Raw genomic sequence first — 17,244 nt, 5'->3', positions numbered from 1 at the left:
CCTAAGCTTTGGAACGATCTTCTCTCTCTTTGCTCTTGATGATCTACTGACTCCTTTAAGAAACATCTTAAGACGTTTCTATTTGTTCAGGCTTTTCCTTGATTTTCTGGAACTCCTGTTGTGTTATCAGTTTTATCTTGACCTTTAAAATATATACTTTATTGAATATTGTTTTGATTGTTTAAGCGCTTTGTGACCCTGGTCTGGAAAAGCTCTATATAAATAAAAATTACTTTCTTACTTACTTACTTAATCAGCCTTCAGAAACTGCAGCACAGGAATCGAGAACCCGAAATGGGCCATCATAAGGGGGCTGATGGGCTCATGGTAAATGAAAACAAAGCGAGCCGTGGCAATCTCTGAGTCACTAATATCCTTGGAAACACTGATGCACCGACACAGGAGCGAGACTGAGCACAGTTTGACCACGGGCGACCTGAATCGGAAAGACCACCTAACTTTCAGTTAAGAACTCGCCAGGAAAACAGAGCAGTTGACCTTACACCGACTCAGCAGAAGCATCATCTAGACCCCCCTTAGGAGCTGAGTGCAATCCGAGCATCACCCGAGGCAAACCACGCAGTTAGAAACCATGAGTGCATCACGTCAGAACGTGACGTAAGCCAAAGCATTATGAAGCTGTACATCGAGGGACCTTGCAAGCTCTGACCAATGCTCAGACACAAACTGCGACACCTCTACCGGATGTGATGTCGAGGGGAACCGAAACGTGCCACATCCGCAGTTGCTGTGGAGGACAGCGGGATTCACCCCTGACCACCTTGTGGTCCGATCCACCATTTTGAGAAAGTGTGTTAAACCTTGAGAAGAAGGCAGCGGACCTACCAGGTAAACGTGCACGTGTTCAAAACGCCTTGTTGGAACCTTAAAATGGTTACAGTGTTGGTTTGTTGGTGCACTAAGTAAGTACATAGGTAAGTATTTTTTTAGTAAAGCTCCTTTCATAGACGGGGGTCAAAATGCGCTTTATCACCAAAATATATCCAGTAAAATTACAAAAAAATACATACAACTCTAAAAGGCCTAAAGACACAGTGACAAAACCAGCCTCCCCGTTATAATCATGAACCCTCTCTTCAGGTCTCGACAAAGGAGGTCGCATTTTCTTTTGCTCCTTCCCTACACTCTGCACTCTGTCCCTTCTCATCTGTCAGAGACTCACTCGACTTTTCTCGATGTGTCTTGGTTTTTGCCGTGGAGGACGGGGGAAAACTTCTACCTATTTGGATTTATGATAACTGGATTTCTGCTTTTTTGAGCTGGTGGATATCTGATGAATCGCAAAGGTTGACAAGGGATTGGAATCTTGAATGCATTACAACGTCGTGTGGACGTGACTCTGACTGAAGTGTTGACGGTGCATGGCCGTAAACTGGATGCCGTTGATGCATTATTCCGCCATTTTGGTATCGTCAGAGAGGCCACTGAAAAGACTCAAGGTTGTGGGAAACTCCATTAGCCTGTATCTTTCAAGAAAACTCTGCATGAATAAATAGGTCTTCTTGAAGTAATCAGTAGACTCCATCATAAACACACTGAAACGCTGCGCATGTTGCTGCCCATCCCTTCACATCTTCATTAGGCGCTGCTGGCGATCACACCAGGGCTCAGTTACTTAAGGCATTGCAAGCGTCAACAGTTTTATGTTGACTTACAAAGTAAACGCACAACCCTCCAGCAAGAAACAAAAATTCCTCTGAGCTAAGGGGCATAAGACGCTGTATTTCTGCTCCTTGTCCCTCAATCTCCGAGTGAAAAATTCCTAGGGCTGCCACTTTCCTGCCACATGGTGCTGAACTACAGCTCCTACCACCACATCAGATGCATTGGTTGAGAGAGTGATTGGCACACAAGAAGTGGGATGAGCCAGGTGCGCTGCGTTTTCCAGGGCCTTCTTGACCCCATCAAATGCCTGCAGGCGCTCAAGTTCCAGTCTACCTCAGCACTGGCTTTCTTCAGGCTCAGGGTCCTGTAATGTGGCTGCAGGAGGCAGAAACCAATTATAAAAGTCGATCATCCCTAAAAACTCCTACACAGACGTATCAAGAAAGACAGATGAAAAGCGATGGCCAAAGAAGTCGGTCACAGGAAACCAAAACTCACGATCAGGTGTGTAACACAATCAGGCAACCAGAAAAAAAGTATTTTATTTGATTTGATAACACTTGACACATGAGGGATAATTATCAAACATATATAAGTGAAGAACAGTTTCTAGTGTTTTGATGATACTTACTTGATTCACAAACATAACTCAAACTACAATGGGTACATTGTTGTTCTCATAGCAACAGAATAGTAATTTTGATTTGTTTAGCACTTTGATATTACATTTAGTTGAGAAGCAGTGAAACCACCAAAGTGCCCCAGAGAAAGTATTTAGTACTCAAGATGTTATCAGCTGAGGAAGTTGTGCTTTTTATAGGGGCAGGTGAAGTAGTGGGGGCAGGTGATGTAGTAGCAGCAGTGGTCAATGTTCGGCCTTGACCCACACAGGTGCCCACATTACCCACTTTATCCACAGCCACCAACTCCACAGTGGGTGAACAGCAGGAGGCGGTATAGGTGACCAGTGTTGTGTTCTCGCCTCCTGCCCCGGAGACTGTGCTGATGTTGAGTGTCCCGTTGCCTTGGCGGAGTGTGACGCTCTCAATGCCGGTTCCGTTGATGCCGTCTGTGATATTTGCAACAAATTCCCACTGTGATGAAGAACATGTGAGGTTGGAGCATTTTTCCAAGTTGACCACGGTGCATACTGGCCGGTTAACGTCGGTCACCTGTAGACAAAAAGGAAAATAGCAAAGGTGAAATAAATATGGTCATTGTATCAAAGAAAACTTTATACAAAGCTACAATATTTACTAAACCTGAATGACCTTGGACATGTACTTGGATTGTTATTGACATTATTTACTGTTAAAACCCATGATGTACATTGAATTTGGTTGCCACGGTCTTGCTGCTGACACAGTGGGACTTTGAACATTTGATTGACTTCTCTCACCTTGCCATTGACAGAAATCCGCAACACAGCATAGTTTATATCGTCCGCTTTCTCTGCCTCGATCGTCAGAGTCACGTCCGACCCTGATGCAGCACTGGACGGTACTGTTAAGGTTACAGTGCCGTTGGCTTTCCCTCCACTTCCAATGGTGACAGAGCTGGGTGAAGTAGAAGTGAAGCCTCTGTCGTTGCTGGATCGCACTGTGAACGTCCCGGTCGCAGATTCGTTGACCATGCCGTTGGACATGGTGGAAACCGTGAAGGGGACGGAGATGGTGGATCCTGGTTCGATGTTGGTGTTGCTCGAATCGGCCTGGAGAAAGATTTAACATAAGTTTGTTGCGTATGTTTGATCACTTTGTTTTATGGCTGAGTTAACTCACGGTGACAGAGATTGAGGAAGTCTTCATCTGTGTAGCAGTTTGTCGTTGGAATGTTTTCACGCTGGACCTGGATCCGGAACTGCCGTTGTCTTCCCCAGACAGACGGACCACAAAATCTCCTGCCGGGACATCCTTGAACTCTGCTAGATAGGTGCTGCCCCCTAATGACTTGATAGGGAAAGTCAAGTAATTTATTACTGCAATCACTTGCCGGACAGATGGATAAAAAGATAGATGGATGGATGGATGGATGGATGGATGGATGGATGATCATAAAAAAAAAGTTTCATTTTGAGCTATGCACCTGTATTGTTCCATTGACTTGTGTTGATCCTGAGCCGGCGTGAAGAGTCACTTCCGTCACCCTTACCGTGTCACTTCCTGTCACAGTGACCATGAGGCTGACGTTCCCTCCTGCAGACGATAGGTCGTTATAGATAATAAAGACGAATGAAATTCAAAGACAGTGAAACAACGAAACTGCTCTGACCTACTGAAGGTCGCCCCTCCTTCAGACTGAACTCTCCAGGAGCACCTCCGAACGCCTCCACAAGATTAAAGATGAAGTTTATTGAGCTTTGACCTGAAAGAAAACCCAAAGCTCTAACGGTACACATAAGACAACTCTTCCCTGCCATGTTATAAGCTCACCTGTAACTTTAACAGAGTACGGGTTATTTGAGTTCACATTTATTTCCCATGATCCAGTTTGGTAATCATTGTTGAAGGCCAACCGCCGCAGGTTTCCTGCTGTTGTGATCGATGCTAGTGGGCCACTGGATTGACTAGAACTCTGAGATACACCTAAAACAGACAAGCAAATGAAAACATTGTACATTACATGTATCTATTTTCACACGTAAGGCCATGAAAGTGATGATGGAATTTCTGGTGAACTTAGCTATTAACCTATATTCGTGGTAAAACTAATTGTGAGCTCAGGAAGGAAGTCATTGTAAGTGTCACCTAGTACAAAGAAGTTCACAAAGGTCCATGCCAAACACCAGTAACCACAAACCTGAGGGATTGGTAACGTTAAAGGTCAGGGAGGAGGTTCCTGTGATGTAGACCGTTACGTTCTGGAGTGACTCATCAACAGTGAACTTGAAAGTTTCGGGACTACCAGGATTCTTGGCTGACTGAAAAACTGTCACCTGTAAGGAACATGAAGGCATTTTTTACAATTGTTCAAACTTTTAATTTTCTTTCTAATACTGACCACTGCACCGGCTGACGAGTCCTTTATCACCTCTGTTGCAGTCGACAGCTCTGACCTTTGGACTTCAATTGCTAAACCACCAGAGGCTTTGGCCAAGTTACGATAAAGTTGGATCTGTGTTGTACTCAAACGTGTGACCGTTCTCTGGCTGTTCCTGCGTCGTCTTCTTGCAAATACGTTTGTCAACATGAAGGTGACCTACATTTGGTAGAAGCATTTGTTTGCAGAATAATTAATGAAATGATGTAATAGATTGCTATAGGTGACATAGATGTTCATTTTAAACACCGATCATATCTGCTAAATTATCAGTACATTTGTTATAATAAAGTACCCTTATATTTTAAATATCTTACTGTAACCCTGACCTTAAGTCTAACCCTCTCCTTACCTGAACCCGTACCCTAACTTAACCCTATCGCAGGTATTATGGTGAGGGTCTTTATTGAGGATATAATCATGATAAAAATAGCCATTACAATTTACTTAAAAGAGAGGAAACAACAAGACTGTTACACTACAACAGGGATATTTAACTTGCTCCTCAAGGGGCGCCTGGTGGAGAAAGTTTTTAATCCAACAAGTCAATCACATGCAATTGAACCAATCAGGTGTCCAAAGAGTGTAATCAGTTGCTTGTCTGCCTGCTGTGCTGCCTGCTTCAGGTAACACCTGATTTGTTGACTGGTTGGAACAAAAACCTGCACCATCTCTGCCTTTCAAGGACCGAGTTAAATAACCCTGTACCAGAGGTTGTGACATCTGTGTCAGTATCGGAGCCTTCCCTGTCATATACCTTGCCTATGCATTTGTTTCCTGGTCGTCAAACTAAGTTGCAGTTTACTTACCTTAGACTTTGTGCTCTCTATCAGTGCAACGATGGCACTTTCCAGATAAGCATCCTTGGCAGGAGCATCAGTAAACAAATAAATCTCAGAGGAAGGAGGAGCTGCTGTCAAGGCGAGCTGGTAGAAAAACATGTATCTGTGTCATTTAACATATTTGGTTTGACGTATCATGCAATTAAGTTCCATTAAAATGTATTTCAATCTTTATTTTAATAATTGTTTCTGCTTTATGGACCTGTAATCCAGATAAAGCCATCTCGGGAGAGTCCCCTCCATCGTGAGGAGTCAGAAGGTTGATAAATCCTTTGAAGATATCTGCATCGGTTGTCCTCATCACAGGTCCAAAATCTGACAGCCACAAATACTGGTTAGCTTAAATGTGGGTTTCAATGGATTCCATGTGGGCTTAAGCAAGTGATAAACCCTTAAGTACCCACCCGGGTCATTGAATGGAACCAGGATGTATTCAGAGGGTTCATCAAGCGTCCCTCTCCTGCTGTCAATAATAGCTGAAGTAAGTCTTCTCACTTCAGCGATATCATCGCCCATGCTGCCCGTGTCGTCGATGACAAAACACAACACGGATGACTGGGAAAGACCCATCAATCTTGGGAAAAGAAAAATGCGTTGTCATGTGTATTCACAGGTATTGGACATATTATGACCACATACTGCAAAAACTTCTTGTCGCCCACAGCGCCTCTGATGTCCTCCAGGAGTTCAACAGTCGCATCGACAGCCAGAGCTGCTGCCTTGGTGTGGAGTGATCCGTGGCTGGATCGAAGATCATCCTTGTTTATACCCCCAACTGGGTCTGTTTGGCTCGTCTTATCAGGTGAGCCCCCGTGGCTGCATTTGCCTGCAAGTAGGAAAGAAAACTCATGTGTTTTGCGATGGTTGAACCAACTACAGCAAGTATTACCTGCAGGTTTCTCCGGGGAAAATAGGTTAAAATAACCAGAAGTAATGAGTCCTCGCTTAAGTATGTCTGGAAGAATGTTGTCATCGCAGTTGTCTCCTATGCAGCTCCTACAAGTGGGAACATCCGGACCTGCAGCCAAAATGGCATTTCTTCAACGTACAACGCAAGATAGGTAAAGTTACAACTAAAATAAAACTGGGAAAGAAAAAAACAAGTTCAAGATCAAGGCCAGTGAGGGCGCACAGTGGTGCAGTGGTTAGCGTGATCACCTAACAGAAAGAAGGTTGCCGGTACGCTTCCAGGTCTGGAGGGAGTCAACTTGTGACCCTTCTGTATGTAGTTTGTATGTTCTCCCTGTGTTGCGAGGTTTTCCTCCGAGCACCACACTTCCCCCCCCACAGTCCAAAAACATAGAGAGGTTGATTGGGAAAATTGTCCATGTGTGTGTGTTTGTGGTTGAGTGGTTCAGCCTAGTGTCCGGTTCAGGGGGGTGTCCTCCGCCCCTCACCTGATGAAAGTGGAAGTTGAATTAGAATGTGCCTCACCCCCATAAAGAGTTACCCAAAGCCTTGAAATGTTTTGTAGCCACAGCGACCCTTGAGAGCTCTGAAAGTTTTGGTTGATCTCAGGCGTACCAATGAATTTTTGCGGTAATGAATCACGTCAAAAGCATTTCTCAACAAACAAACACAGTGTGTACTGTACCTGCCAGATTTTCAAGAAGTTGATCAGGTCGGATCAGATTTGTGTACGGTTTGGTTTTCCCCAACTCTACCCAGTCACTGTGGCTGTAGAAGTCCTGAGTAGCGACGTCACCGTGTTAACGAACAAAAGGTTTTGAGTGAAGTTACTCTTCAACTCACCTGGAGGGTGTGTAAGATCTTTCCAAGGATGAGACGGCCAACCAGGAAGTTGTCCGCTTTCACACTGGCCTTCACATCAGACACACCTGAACAGCCAGAGTAAAACTAAGGTTCAATTCATTCATCTTGTCAGTAGTGTTGCCAGCTGACTATAGTAAGCGATGAAAGCCGTCAAAAGATACCTTTGCTATGAAAGCACTCATGATGACAAACATCATCGCAAACATTTTAATGCTCATGTTGGTATTACTGGGGTCCATTATTATACTTACAGTATTTTAAGGCAAAATCAATAAAATACACATTGTGGGAATAAACTAGATTAATCACAATAAACCACAACTTTTTATTTAAAATAAATTTCCAAACTAATCATGCCCAGAATGTGCGTCTAGAGTGGCTTCAAAGTTCAAATGTGTTTGTGTATAAATAATAATTCCCAGCATCTCTCCGCACATATGGTACCAGTTGTTCCAGTAAAGACTATCTGATGCATCTTTTTCTATGAGTGCATTAAAAATCTGGGGACTTACTGGCACAACCTTCGACAACATTTTCAACATTCCTGGGTGAAGAGAATGCATTTACACGTCACGTCAACCAGTTCAACAACTTCTTCTTTGTCTCTTGACAAGTCTTACAGAGACAACAATGTTGGACTAGTGCTGAAGGAAGGGTCTCTCTTTTAATCTTGCAAATGGGTCCACGTTCCAATAAACTATAATCTATAGCATTTAGGTTAACCCCAACCCTTACCTTAATCTTGAACTTAACCTTAAACTTAACCTCAGGTCTGAACCTTAAATGCATTCAAATTGTAATGACATTTTTTTTCTTTGTGTTCATCTAAAGACGACCTTTTGTGATGACATCACGTCCACCCACGAAGGCCTCGTCGTCAAAGTGGTGGTCTGCGCTCAGTGCAAGTATGACGTCCACTACTGCGTTGCTGAAGGTCATGGTGACCAGAGAAGAGTGAAACGGCAAGGTGGAGAGAGGACCTGAGGACTCTCGTGACGACAAACAGGCCTCCTGTACTTTTTCAACTGTGAGGCTGTTGTCGATCTGCGAGAGAGAGGAGACAAGACATCAACTGAATTCCTCCGATCATTAAAGTTCAGCTAATGTGCTGATTTAAATGTCTCTTAAATTGTTCTAGGACCTTTATTATACTCTATTATACTCATCTGTTTCTTTTTGCACTAAACTGTCTTTTAATAAAGATATTTACATTAGAAAATACGCTTCAGCCCGTCATGATGAACAATCTACTGCATGTTGAAGACTTTAACATTTACAACATGTCAATAAGTCATGAGAGTTTTCACATGAGGTGAACTTTAAGCTGCGGTGAAATAAACTTGTCTTTTAAATTACAGTCCTTTCTTTCTACCTTTGTTTTTCAGTTTCCTCGCCACTTTCTCTCATTGTCTGTTTTTTTATTCTCTCACAAAGCGTAGTTTAAACTGAAAAGTTGAAATGTTGTATATTTAAAGCATTGAAATATTTTATTGTAAAATTGAATTAAATTATTTCTATATTGTATTTATTACTTTTCTTTTTTTAATTAAGAAATGTTGACACCGACAATTTTATATATAATTTGTCAAAACATATTGAATTTAAGACTTTATTTTGGAATTATTGTAATTCAATAATCAAACTATGTGTAAACGTTTTTTACTTTAAAAATATCCGATTTCTTAAATCAAATGAATTAGAAAAAAACTACTTGAACCTTTCAATCAACAAACTATAGATTTCAATTCTTTAAAAAAAAAAAAAATATTATATAAAAACAAAAAAGTCAAAAACATTTGAAATGTTAAATTCATTAATTCATGATGACACTGATATTCTTCTATAAACAAGATCCTAGAGTTCAAAACAATTAGAGAAAAATATCCCTAAATACAACAAGCCTTTCACAGCCTCCATCATACCTGAGTGAACTGTCACCATCAACAAACTGACTGTTTTCAAACCACACATCAAAACCCACCTGTGGTTTGTCTATACAAATCACAAAGAAACTAAATCTTGCAGCTCATCGAAACAAGAAAAATTCTCCCGTCTTTTTGTATTCATCTTGAAAAAGAGCGCAAACTAACTTTTCATCTATCTTCCGTGACCCCTCTTAGAAGTCCCCTTATCGTATTTTTTCTCGCAGGAGATGTTCCGAGTGATTTCCACTCACTGTCAGGCTGAAGTCTCGTCCCTCGGCCTCGGCCATGTCGCGACAGACCACGGCCGTCTTCTGGAGAACGGCTCGGACTGTGATCTCACGATGTGTGATTGAATCTCCTTTCAGTGTGAACATGGGTTTGAAGCCAGCCGTGAGGCCGGCGAGGGCGAGCAGCAGCGCTGCCAGCCGAAGCATGACTGTTGGTCTGGATGTTGAGAAGACGTGTGCATTATTGGTCAAACTCTGAAATAAAAAAGTGACAACAATTATAAGTTATAAGTGAGAAGTTACCTTTATGCTTTGTTTCTGGAATGTGCTGTTGCTCCTGTGTGTCGCAGCCTCGTCCTCAGCCTGAGTTGATGTCTGAACAGTGAAGCATTAATGCCCTTTGCCGACCTTTTATAAACGGGCTTGTCACATATCAAGTGATGGAGCCAAATACCCTCCCACTCCAGGTGTAGTGGTTCAGTGTTTATCGCATTAGAGGAATGTGTTCCTTGTTTATCGAATGACGAGAATGACGAGAAAATGTTGAAGGTTTCCCGGCTTCTTACCGACCGGTCTTCTGTCACACACTCGGCCAACATTAAGGACGGCAACGTACTTACACCTGTGAGGGGCGAAGGTTTTAAACAGCACATCAAATAATTCCTACATGGTTGAAGGTAATCATTTATATTCCAAGCCAAACAGGAAAAACCAGATTAGTGGAACAAATGATTTGGCACAGAAAGCACCCAACCAGGAACAATACTAAAAAAAAAAAAAAAAGATTTCTTTGAAACGATGTAAGTTGATGATCTGTTCGACCAGTCCATACCTGTGTTACCTAAAGGATAAACACCAACACAGAACCCAAGCAACACTACTCCTTGGCAACCAACATTTGTCTAAGAGGGTAAAAAGCAGCGGCTCAACTTCCCACCAAAGATTTCCGCAAGACCTTACCTGGTCCTTTGGTCTAAATCCTCTACCGTAGCAGGAGGCCTTCAAATGAAAAGTGATACACGCAGACCACAGTATATCACTGAAACACGGGTGAATCAGGGGTCAGAACCAAGCAGAAAGTCATCAAAACGTCAAGCGTGGCACATGGAGCTACTATGGGACACAAGCCCAGGTCTGATCAGACCTGCGGGTGACCAGCCTCGAATGGCGGTGTTTTGTCATAAACTACCTTGAGGTGCACAACTAATTCTGTGTGGTCCCAGAGACCAGACTACTCCGGAGACACGACCAATTCAACCTAAAAGAGCGTTGTAGAACTTTCATCATCAAGCTACAATCTTGGCCTGACAACGCTTGAAGTTACTGAGCTTCTCATGTGCAGGATCTCACCACTACAGTTGGCTGGGTCACTGCAAGGTAGATGCTTTCATTTTCTGTACCGGCTTAATCCCTTATTGAGGTCCTGGTCGAGGGGGAGGGGGGGGGGGGCAGCCAGGACAGGACTCTATGTTATGTTCTTCGATGCTGAACCCAAGAGCAGACAGAGGCGAAGTTCCAGAGAGAGCAAAAAGGGGTTTATTGAACGAAGGGGAAGCAGGTAGTTGAAGGGGAAGCCGGAGGGAGAGCGAGATCGGCGAGCTGGAGTGAGGGATCCGAGTTACACGGTAGAGTAGAGTACGATCTGGCGCCGACCGCGGGGAATCCAAGGGTAGATGAAGGGGGTTGATTGGGGATCAGGAACAGGTGAGTGTGATTGGTGATGAGGACCAGGTGTGAGGTGAGGCGACAGGAGGAGTGGCAGACCAGGGGGAGGGGAACACAGCAGTCTGCTGTGACCACAACAGTACCCCCCCTCAAGGGACGACTCTAGGCGGCCTAGGCCTCTCTGGGTGAGCCTGATGGAAGTCACGGATGATGGAAGGGTCGAGGATGAGACCCCGCGAAACCCAGCTCCTTTCCTCTGGCCCATAACCCTCCCAATCCACGAGGTATTGATGCCCCCTGCCCCGACGACGAACGTCCAACAACCGCCGAACTGTGAAAGCTGGGTGACTGTCAATCAAACGGGGAGGAGGGGGGAGGGGGAGAGAGAGAGCTGACGGAGACTGGCTTAAGGCGAGAGACATGGAAGGTGGGGTGAACGCGCATGGCTGGAGGCAGCTTGAGTGTGACAGCTGAGGGGTTGACGATGGACACAATAGGGAAGGGACCAACAAAACGAGGGGTTAGCTTCTTGGAGCCAGTCTTTAGGGGGAGATCCTTTGAGGACAGCCACACCTGTTGGCCCACCCGATAGGCAGGAGCGGTCGGCAATGCGCCGGTTCTGCTCGGCGGAGCGCAGCAGAGCGGAGCGTGCGACCCTCCACATCTTGCGGCAACGGCGGAGATGGTGTTGAACCGAGGGGACAGAGATATCCTCCTCCTCAGCGGGAAACAAGGGTGGCTGGTACCCCAGGGAACACTCAAATGGAGACATGCCGGTGGCAGCGCAGGACATGGAATTGTGGGCATACTCAATCCAAGAGAGATCGTCGCTCCATGCAGAGGGGTTGTGCGCAGCCACACAACGAAGTGCAGTCCCCAGGTCCTGGTTAGCTCTCTCAGCCTGCCCATTCGTCTGTGGTTGGAATCCTGAAGACAGGCTGACAGAGGCTCCAAGTGCTTGGCAGAAGGCCTTCCAAACTTGGGAGATGAATTGAGGGCCACGGTCTGAGACGAGGTCAGTGGGAATCCCGTGGAGGCGGACGACATGCTGCACAAGCAGCTGGGCAGTCTCTGTGGCACTGGGGAGCTTGGGGAGGGCAATGAAGTGAACTGCCTTAGAAAATCTGTCCACCACCGTTAGGATCACAGTGTGGCCCCTAGAGGGAGGAAGACCGGTCACAAAGTCCAGGCCGATGTGAGACCAGGGCCGACCAGGAACGGGAAGGGGACGTAGCAGACCAGCAGGAGCTTGATGGGAGGACTTGGCCCGAGCACAAACCGTGCAGGCGAGCATGAATGCCCGAGTGTCGGCGTCCATCGCTGGCCACCAAAAGTACCTCTTCAGGAGGGACAGGGTGCGGACCACGCCAGGGTGACAGGCGAAGCGTGATGTGTGGACCCACACCAGAACTTGGGAGCTAACCGCACTGGGCACGAAGAGACGGTTAGGAGGACCGTTACCCGGATCTGGTTCTGTGACTTGGGCTTCCCGGATGAGGGACTCAATTTCCCAGGAGACGGCAGCGATCCGGAGGCAAGAAGGGGAGAGGATCGTGTCAGGGGAGGCCGGTGCGTCCTCAGGGTTGAACTGACGAGAGAGGGCATCAGGCTTGACGTTACGGGAACCCGGACGGTAAGTGAGGGTGAAATTAAATCGCCCAAAAAAGAGGGCCCATCGGGCTTGGCGGGAATTAAGACGCTTCGCTGCCTGGATGTAGGACAAGTTCTTGTGGTCCGTCCAAACCACGAACGGTTGTTTAGCCCCCTCAAGCCAGTGGCGCCATTCCTCCAACGCCAATTTCACAGCCAACAACTCTCCAACATCATAGTTGCGCTCAGCAGGTGCCAGCCGCCGAGAGAAAAACGCGCAGGGGTGAATCTTCTCGTCAGAGGCAGAGCGCTGGGACAGGACTGCCCCCACCCCTGTGTCAGACGCATCGACCTCCACGATGAATTGCCTGGAGGGGTCAGGTTGGATGAGAATGGGGGCAGACGAGAAAAGTCTCTTTAGATCAGAGAAGGCAGTCTCCGCCTCGGGTGACCAGGCAAATGGGAGGGCAGGAGAGGTGAGACGAGTGAGAGGGGCTGCAACCCTGCTGTAGTTCCGGATGAACCTCCGGTAGAAGTTAGCAAACCCCAGAAACTGCTGCAGTTTCTTGCGGGAATTGGGGATGGGCCAGTCTGTCACCGCACTGACCTTCTCGGGGCAGGTCCTCACTTGTCCGCTCGCTACGATGAACCCAAGGAAGGATACCGAGGTGACACTGAACTCACACTTCTCGGCCTTAACATAGAGTTTGTTCTCCAACAGCCGCTGAAGAACTTGTCGGACGTGCTGGCAGTGCTCCTCCTCGTTCCGAGAAAAAATAAGTATGTCGTCCAGATAGACAAAAACCGAGCGGTTGAGAAAGTCCCAGAGGACGTCATTTACGAGGTTCTGGAACACTGCAGGGGCATTAGAGAGACCGAAGGGCATGACCAGGTATTCGAAATGGCCAAGGGGGGTGTTAAAAGCAGTCTTCCACTCATCCCCTTCACGGATGCGCACCAGGTGGTAGGCATTGCGTAGGTCCAATTTTGAGAAGACTGTAGCGCCCTGCAGTGGCTCGAATGCGGAACTGATGAGGGGCAGGGCATACTTGTTCTTGATCGTAATGTTGTTGAGTCCCCTGAAGTCGATACAAGGACGAAGAGACTTGTCCTTTTTGGAGACGAAAAAGAAGCCAGCACCAACAGGGGAGGAGGAGGGTCTTATGAGGCCAGCCGAAAGAGAATCTTTGATGTACTTCTCCATTGCCTCCCTCTCTGGCCGGGACAAGTTATACAGGCGACTACTGGGCAAGGGGGCGCCGGGGAGGAGATCAATGGGACAGTCATAGGGGCGATGAGGGGGCAGGGTGAGCGCACGACACTTGCTAAACACCTCTCCTAGGTCATGATAGGCTGGGGGAACCAAGGAGAGGTCGGGGGGTACTTGGGGCGAGGGAACAACTCCCTCTGCTGGAGGTAGTGCAGATTGAAGGCATGTGGAATGACAGAAGGTGCTCCAACTCACCACCTTGCCAGACGACCAGTCGAAATGGGGGTTGTGCAGCTTGAGCCAGGGGTAACCCAGGACCAGAGGGGTACGAGGAGACTGGATAACGTGAAACTGAAGTTTCTCATGGTGATTACCAGAAACAATTAATTCCAGGGGCTTGGTACGATGAGTAATAAGGGCCAGGTGGCGGCCATCTAAGGCGTTAGCGTTAAGGGGCGAGGGTAATTTTTCGAAAGTGATGCCAACCTGAGAAGCGAACTTGGCGTCAATGAAGTTTTCGTCCGCTCCTGAGTCCACCAGGGCGGGTACTGGCAAGGGACGTCCGAGGAACAGAAGAGTGGCATCCAGGAGAGAGCGTGAACCGAGAGGAACGGGGACGGAAGGAGGGTGGCTCAGCAGGGCCCCGAGTCTCACTGCTGGGCCTTGTCTTTTGGCAGTGACGAACAGGTGGAGATGAGATGTCCGGGTTGTGCACAGTACAAACACACCCCATTCTTTAAACGACGGGACCGCTCAGCTTCGGTGAGACGAGTGCGCCCCAGCTGCATGGGTTCCTCTTCGGGCACAGCACATCTCACGGGGGCAGAGGGGGTAGCTCTCGGGAAGTGTGAGGAATGGCTAGTAGAGAGTGCTGGGGATATGGAACTCCCTGTCCTCTCCCTACGCCGCTCACGTAGGCGGTTATCCAGCCGGATAGAAACGGAGATAATTTCGTCCAGAGACTCAGCCTCCTCCCTAGTAGCCAGCTCATCCTTGATGGACTCACTGAGACCAGAAAGAAAAATCCCACGTAGAGACTTATCATTCCAGCCCGATCTTGCTGCATAAGTCCTAAACTCTACGGAGAACTCAGCTACACTGCGGGAGCCCTGGCGTAAGGAAATAAGGCGTTTGGCGGTGTCCCCTCCCTCCACGGGGTGATCAAAAACCTTCCTCATTTCCGCAACAAAAAGATCAAAATTATCCCTGACTGGAGAATCACTGTCCCATACTGCTGAGGCCCACGCTAAGGCATTCCCCTTAAGTGACCCCATAATGTAAGCTATCTTAGCCTTCTCAGTGGGGTAGGTGAGGGGTTGTTGACTGAAGACTAGGGAACACTGAATCAAAAAGGCCCTGCACGTACCCATGTCCCCGGCGTAGCGTTCGGGCGCAGGAATGAGAGGTTCTCGGGCTCGTGGCAGGTGTGCTGGGGAAGTGGGGGCAGGCGGAGGAGTCGTAAGCAGTGGGGGTTCCGGTGTGTGGGGAACCAATGCATCCAGTTGTGCGGCCATCAGAGTGACTCGGGTGGCGATGTTTTTGAAGGCTTCCATAGCGTCCCGGAGGGCTTGGCTGTGCTCGGCAATCTGAGTGCCTTGAGTGGCGAGAGCTCCGTGGACTTTTGCCATGTCCGCTGGGTCCATCTTGGCCAGATCGTTCTGTTATGTTCTTCGATGCTGAACCCAAGAGCAGACAAAGGCGAAGTTCCAGAGAGAGCAAAAAGGGGTTTATTGAACGAAGGGGAAGCAGGTAGTTGAAGGGGAAGCCGGAGGGAGAGCGAGATCGGCGAGCTGGAGTGAGGGATCCGAGTTACACGGTAGAGTAGAGTACGATCTGGCGCCGACCGCGGGGAATCCAAGGGTAGATGAAGGGGGTTGATTGGGGATCAGGAACAGGTGAGTGTGATTGGTGATGAGGACCAGGTGTGAGGTGAGGCGACAGGAGGAGTGGCAGACCAGGGGGAGGGGAACACAGCAGGCTGCTGTGACCACAACACTCTAGTCTGTTGCAGGGCACACAAAGACACACAACCCTTCACACACACATTAATACCTACGGACAATTTCCCCAAGCTCTCAATCATCTTCTCTATGTTTTTGCACTGTGGGAGGAAACCGGAGTGTCCGGAGTAAACCCACACGACACACGGAGAACATACAAACCCCACACAGAAAAGTCAAATGTTGGCTCCATCCTGACCCATGAGCGAACCAGCAACATTCTTGCTATAAGGCAATCACACTAACCACCACCGTACACCCCAGTAAGGTACACATGGGGCCTTGTTAAGAGGATCAAGAACAGCCAGGGCTGGTTAGCATCACTGTTCCACACCTAGAAGGTCGCGACTTCACTTCCAGTTTGGGATATCCATTGGCCTTTCTGTGTGGAGTATCTTCTCCCTGTGTTAGCGTTGTTTTACCCTGGGTACTCCAGTTTCCTTTCCCCGTTGAAAAACAATGAACAAATATGTGTGTAAATGCTGTGCAAAGTCCAAGTCTGTTGTGTCATTGTTATGGATCATCAATGAAAGAAGACATTTTTATCAACTGAGTGGTTCATTGTTTCAATGACATCGAACGGAAGGAGAGTGAATTTATCTTTGGTAAAAAAAATTGGGTAAAACTTCTTGCACCAGTTCTGAATTGTTGTAGCAATGGGGCACAATTCATGGCTCAAACAATTCAAACCCCTCACAAAGTATGATTTAAAACATGCAAACAAATGTAACATGATGTCACCCCTCCCCGCCCTCCCAAAAAAAGAAAAAGGCCAAAGAAAATGTAATTCCAGGCACAGGTTTTACGTAAAAAGGGTGTGTCGCCTATTCTATTCAATTTGCTTTCACTTTTGCCCAACACACAATAATCACCTATTATTAAAGAATTTGAAGTGTTCTAATAGTTCTGTGCCAGTAAATATTCTTCATTCCTGGTATTGTTTCCTGGTGTGTTTGAGTTTTCAATGTTGCTTGAGCTCGATATTCTTTTTCATGATCCACTGTTTTCACACACATCCTGCCCTTAGTCACTCTTCTGTTACTCTTTGTTTTCTCACTTTCCCAAGTGCGCTCCGTAGCTTGGTGTGTCTGGTTTTTATCCCTCTTTTCGTTTTTCCTTTCGACACCCCCGTTGCTCCGTATCGCTCGTCTGTTTGTCTGATATTTTTATTATTAAACTGATCAATTTATTCTTCCTTCACAAACTTCAAGCCGTGTCCAAGTCACCGAGGATCAAGAAGACAAAGTCACTTAAGCAACTAAAGAATTTGATGACCTCACAAACGGAACTCACTGGAAAATATCTAATTTTCATTTTCGAAAATGTATTGTGGCAAAAGGTTGACAC

General features: G+C 46.8%; 1 protein-coding gene across 1 annotated transcript; it reads right to left on the bottom strand.

The window, feature by feature from the left end:
* Positions 1-2,149: 2,149 nt before the first annotated feature.
* Positions 2,150-9,869, bottom strand: LOC148090003 (von Willebrand factor A domain-containing protein 7-like). The gene is made up of 18 exons (XM_087811224.1): positions 9,736-9,869; positions 9,457-9,649; positions 8,117-8,324; positions 7,260-7,345; positions 7,102-7,195; positions 6,397-6,525; positions 6,147-6,333; positions 5,912-6,081; positions 5,710-5,822; positions 5,475-5,591; positions 4,627-4,824; positions 4,426-4,561; positions 4,059-4,211; positions 3,898-3,990; positions 3,712-3,821; positions 3,408-3,575; positions 3,026-3,337; positions 2,150-2,798 (listed from the first exon to the last, which is right to left on the bottom strand). The coding sequence occupies exons 2-18, from the start codon at positions 9,637-9,639 to the stop codon at positions 2,355-2,357; spliced, it is 2,901 nt and encodes a 966-aa protein (XP_087667350.1). The 5' UTR covers positions 9,640-9,649; positions 9,736-9,869; the 3' UTR covers positions 2,150-2,354.
* Positions 9,870-17,244: the final 7,375 nt, after the last annotated feature.

Source organism: Callionymus lyra, chromosome 1, assembly GCF_982586985.1.
Source record: "Callionymus lyra chromosome 1, fCalLyr1.hap1.1, whole genome shotgun sequence".
Taxonomy (NCBI): Eukaryota; Metazoa; Chordata; class Actinopteri; order Syngnathiformes; family Callionymidae; genus Callionymus; species Callionymus lyra.
Note: the sequence above shows the minus strand (reverse complement) of the source record. Positions and strands in the feature narration are given on the sequence as shown.

Bases quoted from the DNA above. Each gene is read 5' to 3' on its own strand.
- LOC148090003 (XM_087811224.1), bottom strand. From the start codon at position 9,639: ATGCTTCGGCTGGCAGCGCTGCTGCTCGCCCTCGCCGGCCTCACGGCT. The intron at 4,825-5,474 runs GTAAGTAAACTG...TACCAAATGTAG, and splicing joins TAGAGAGCACAAAGTCTAAG to GTCACCTTCATGTTGACAAA. The intron at 3,338-3,407 runs GTGAGTTAACTC...ATCTTTCTCCAG, and splicing joins CTTCCTCAATCTCTGTCACC to GCCGATTCGAGCAACACCAA.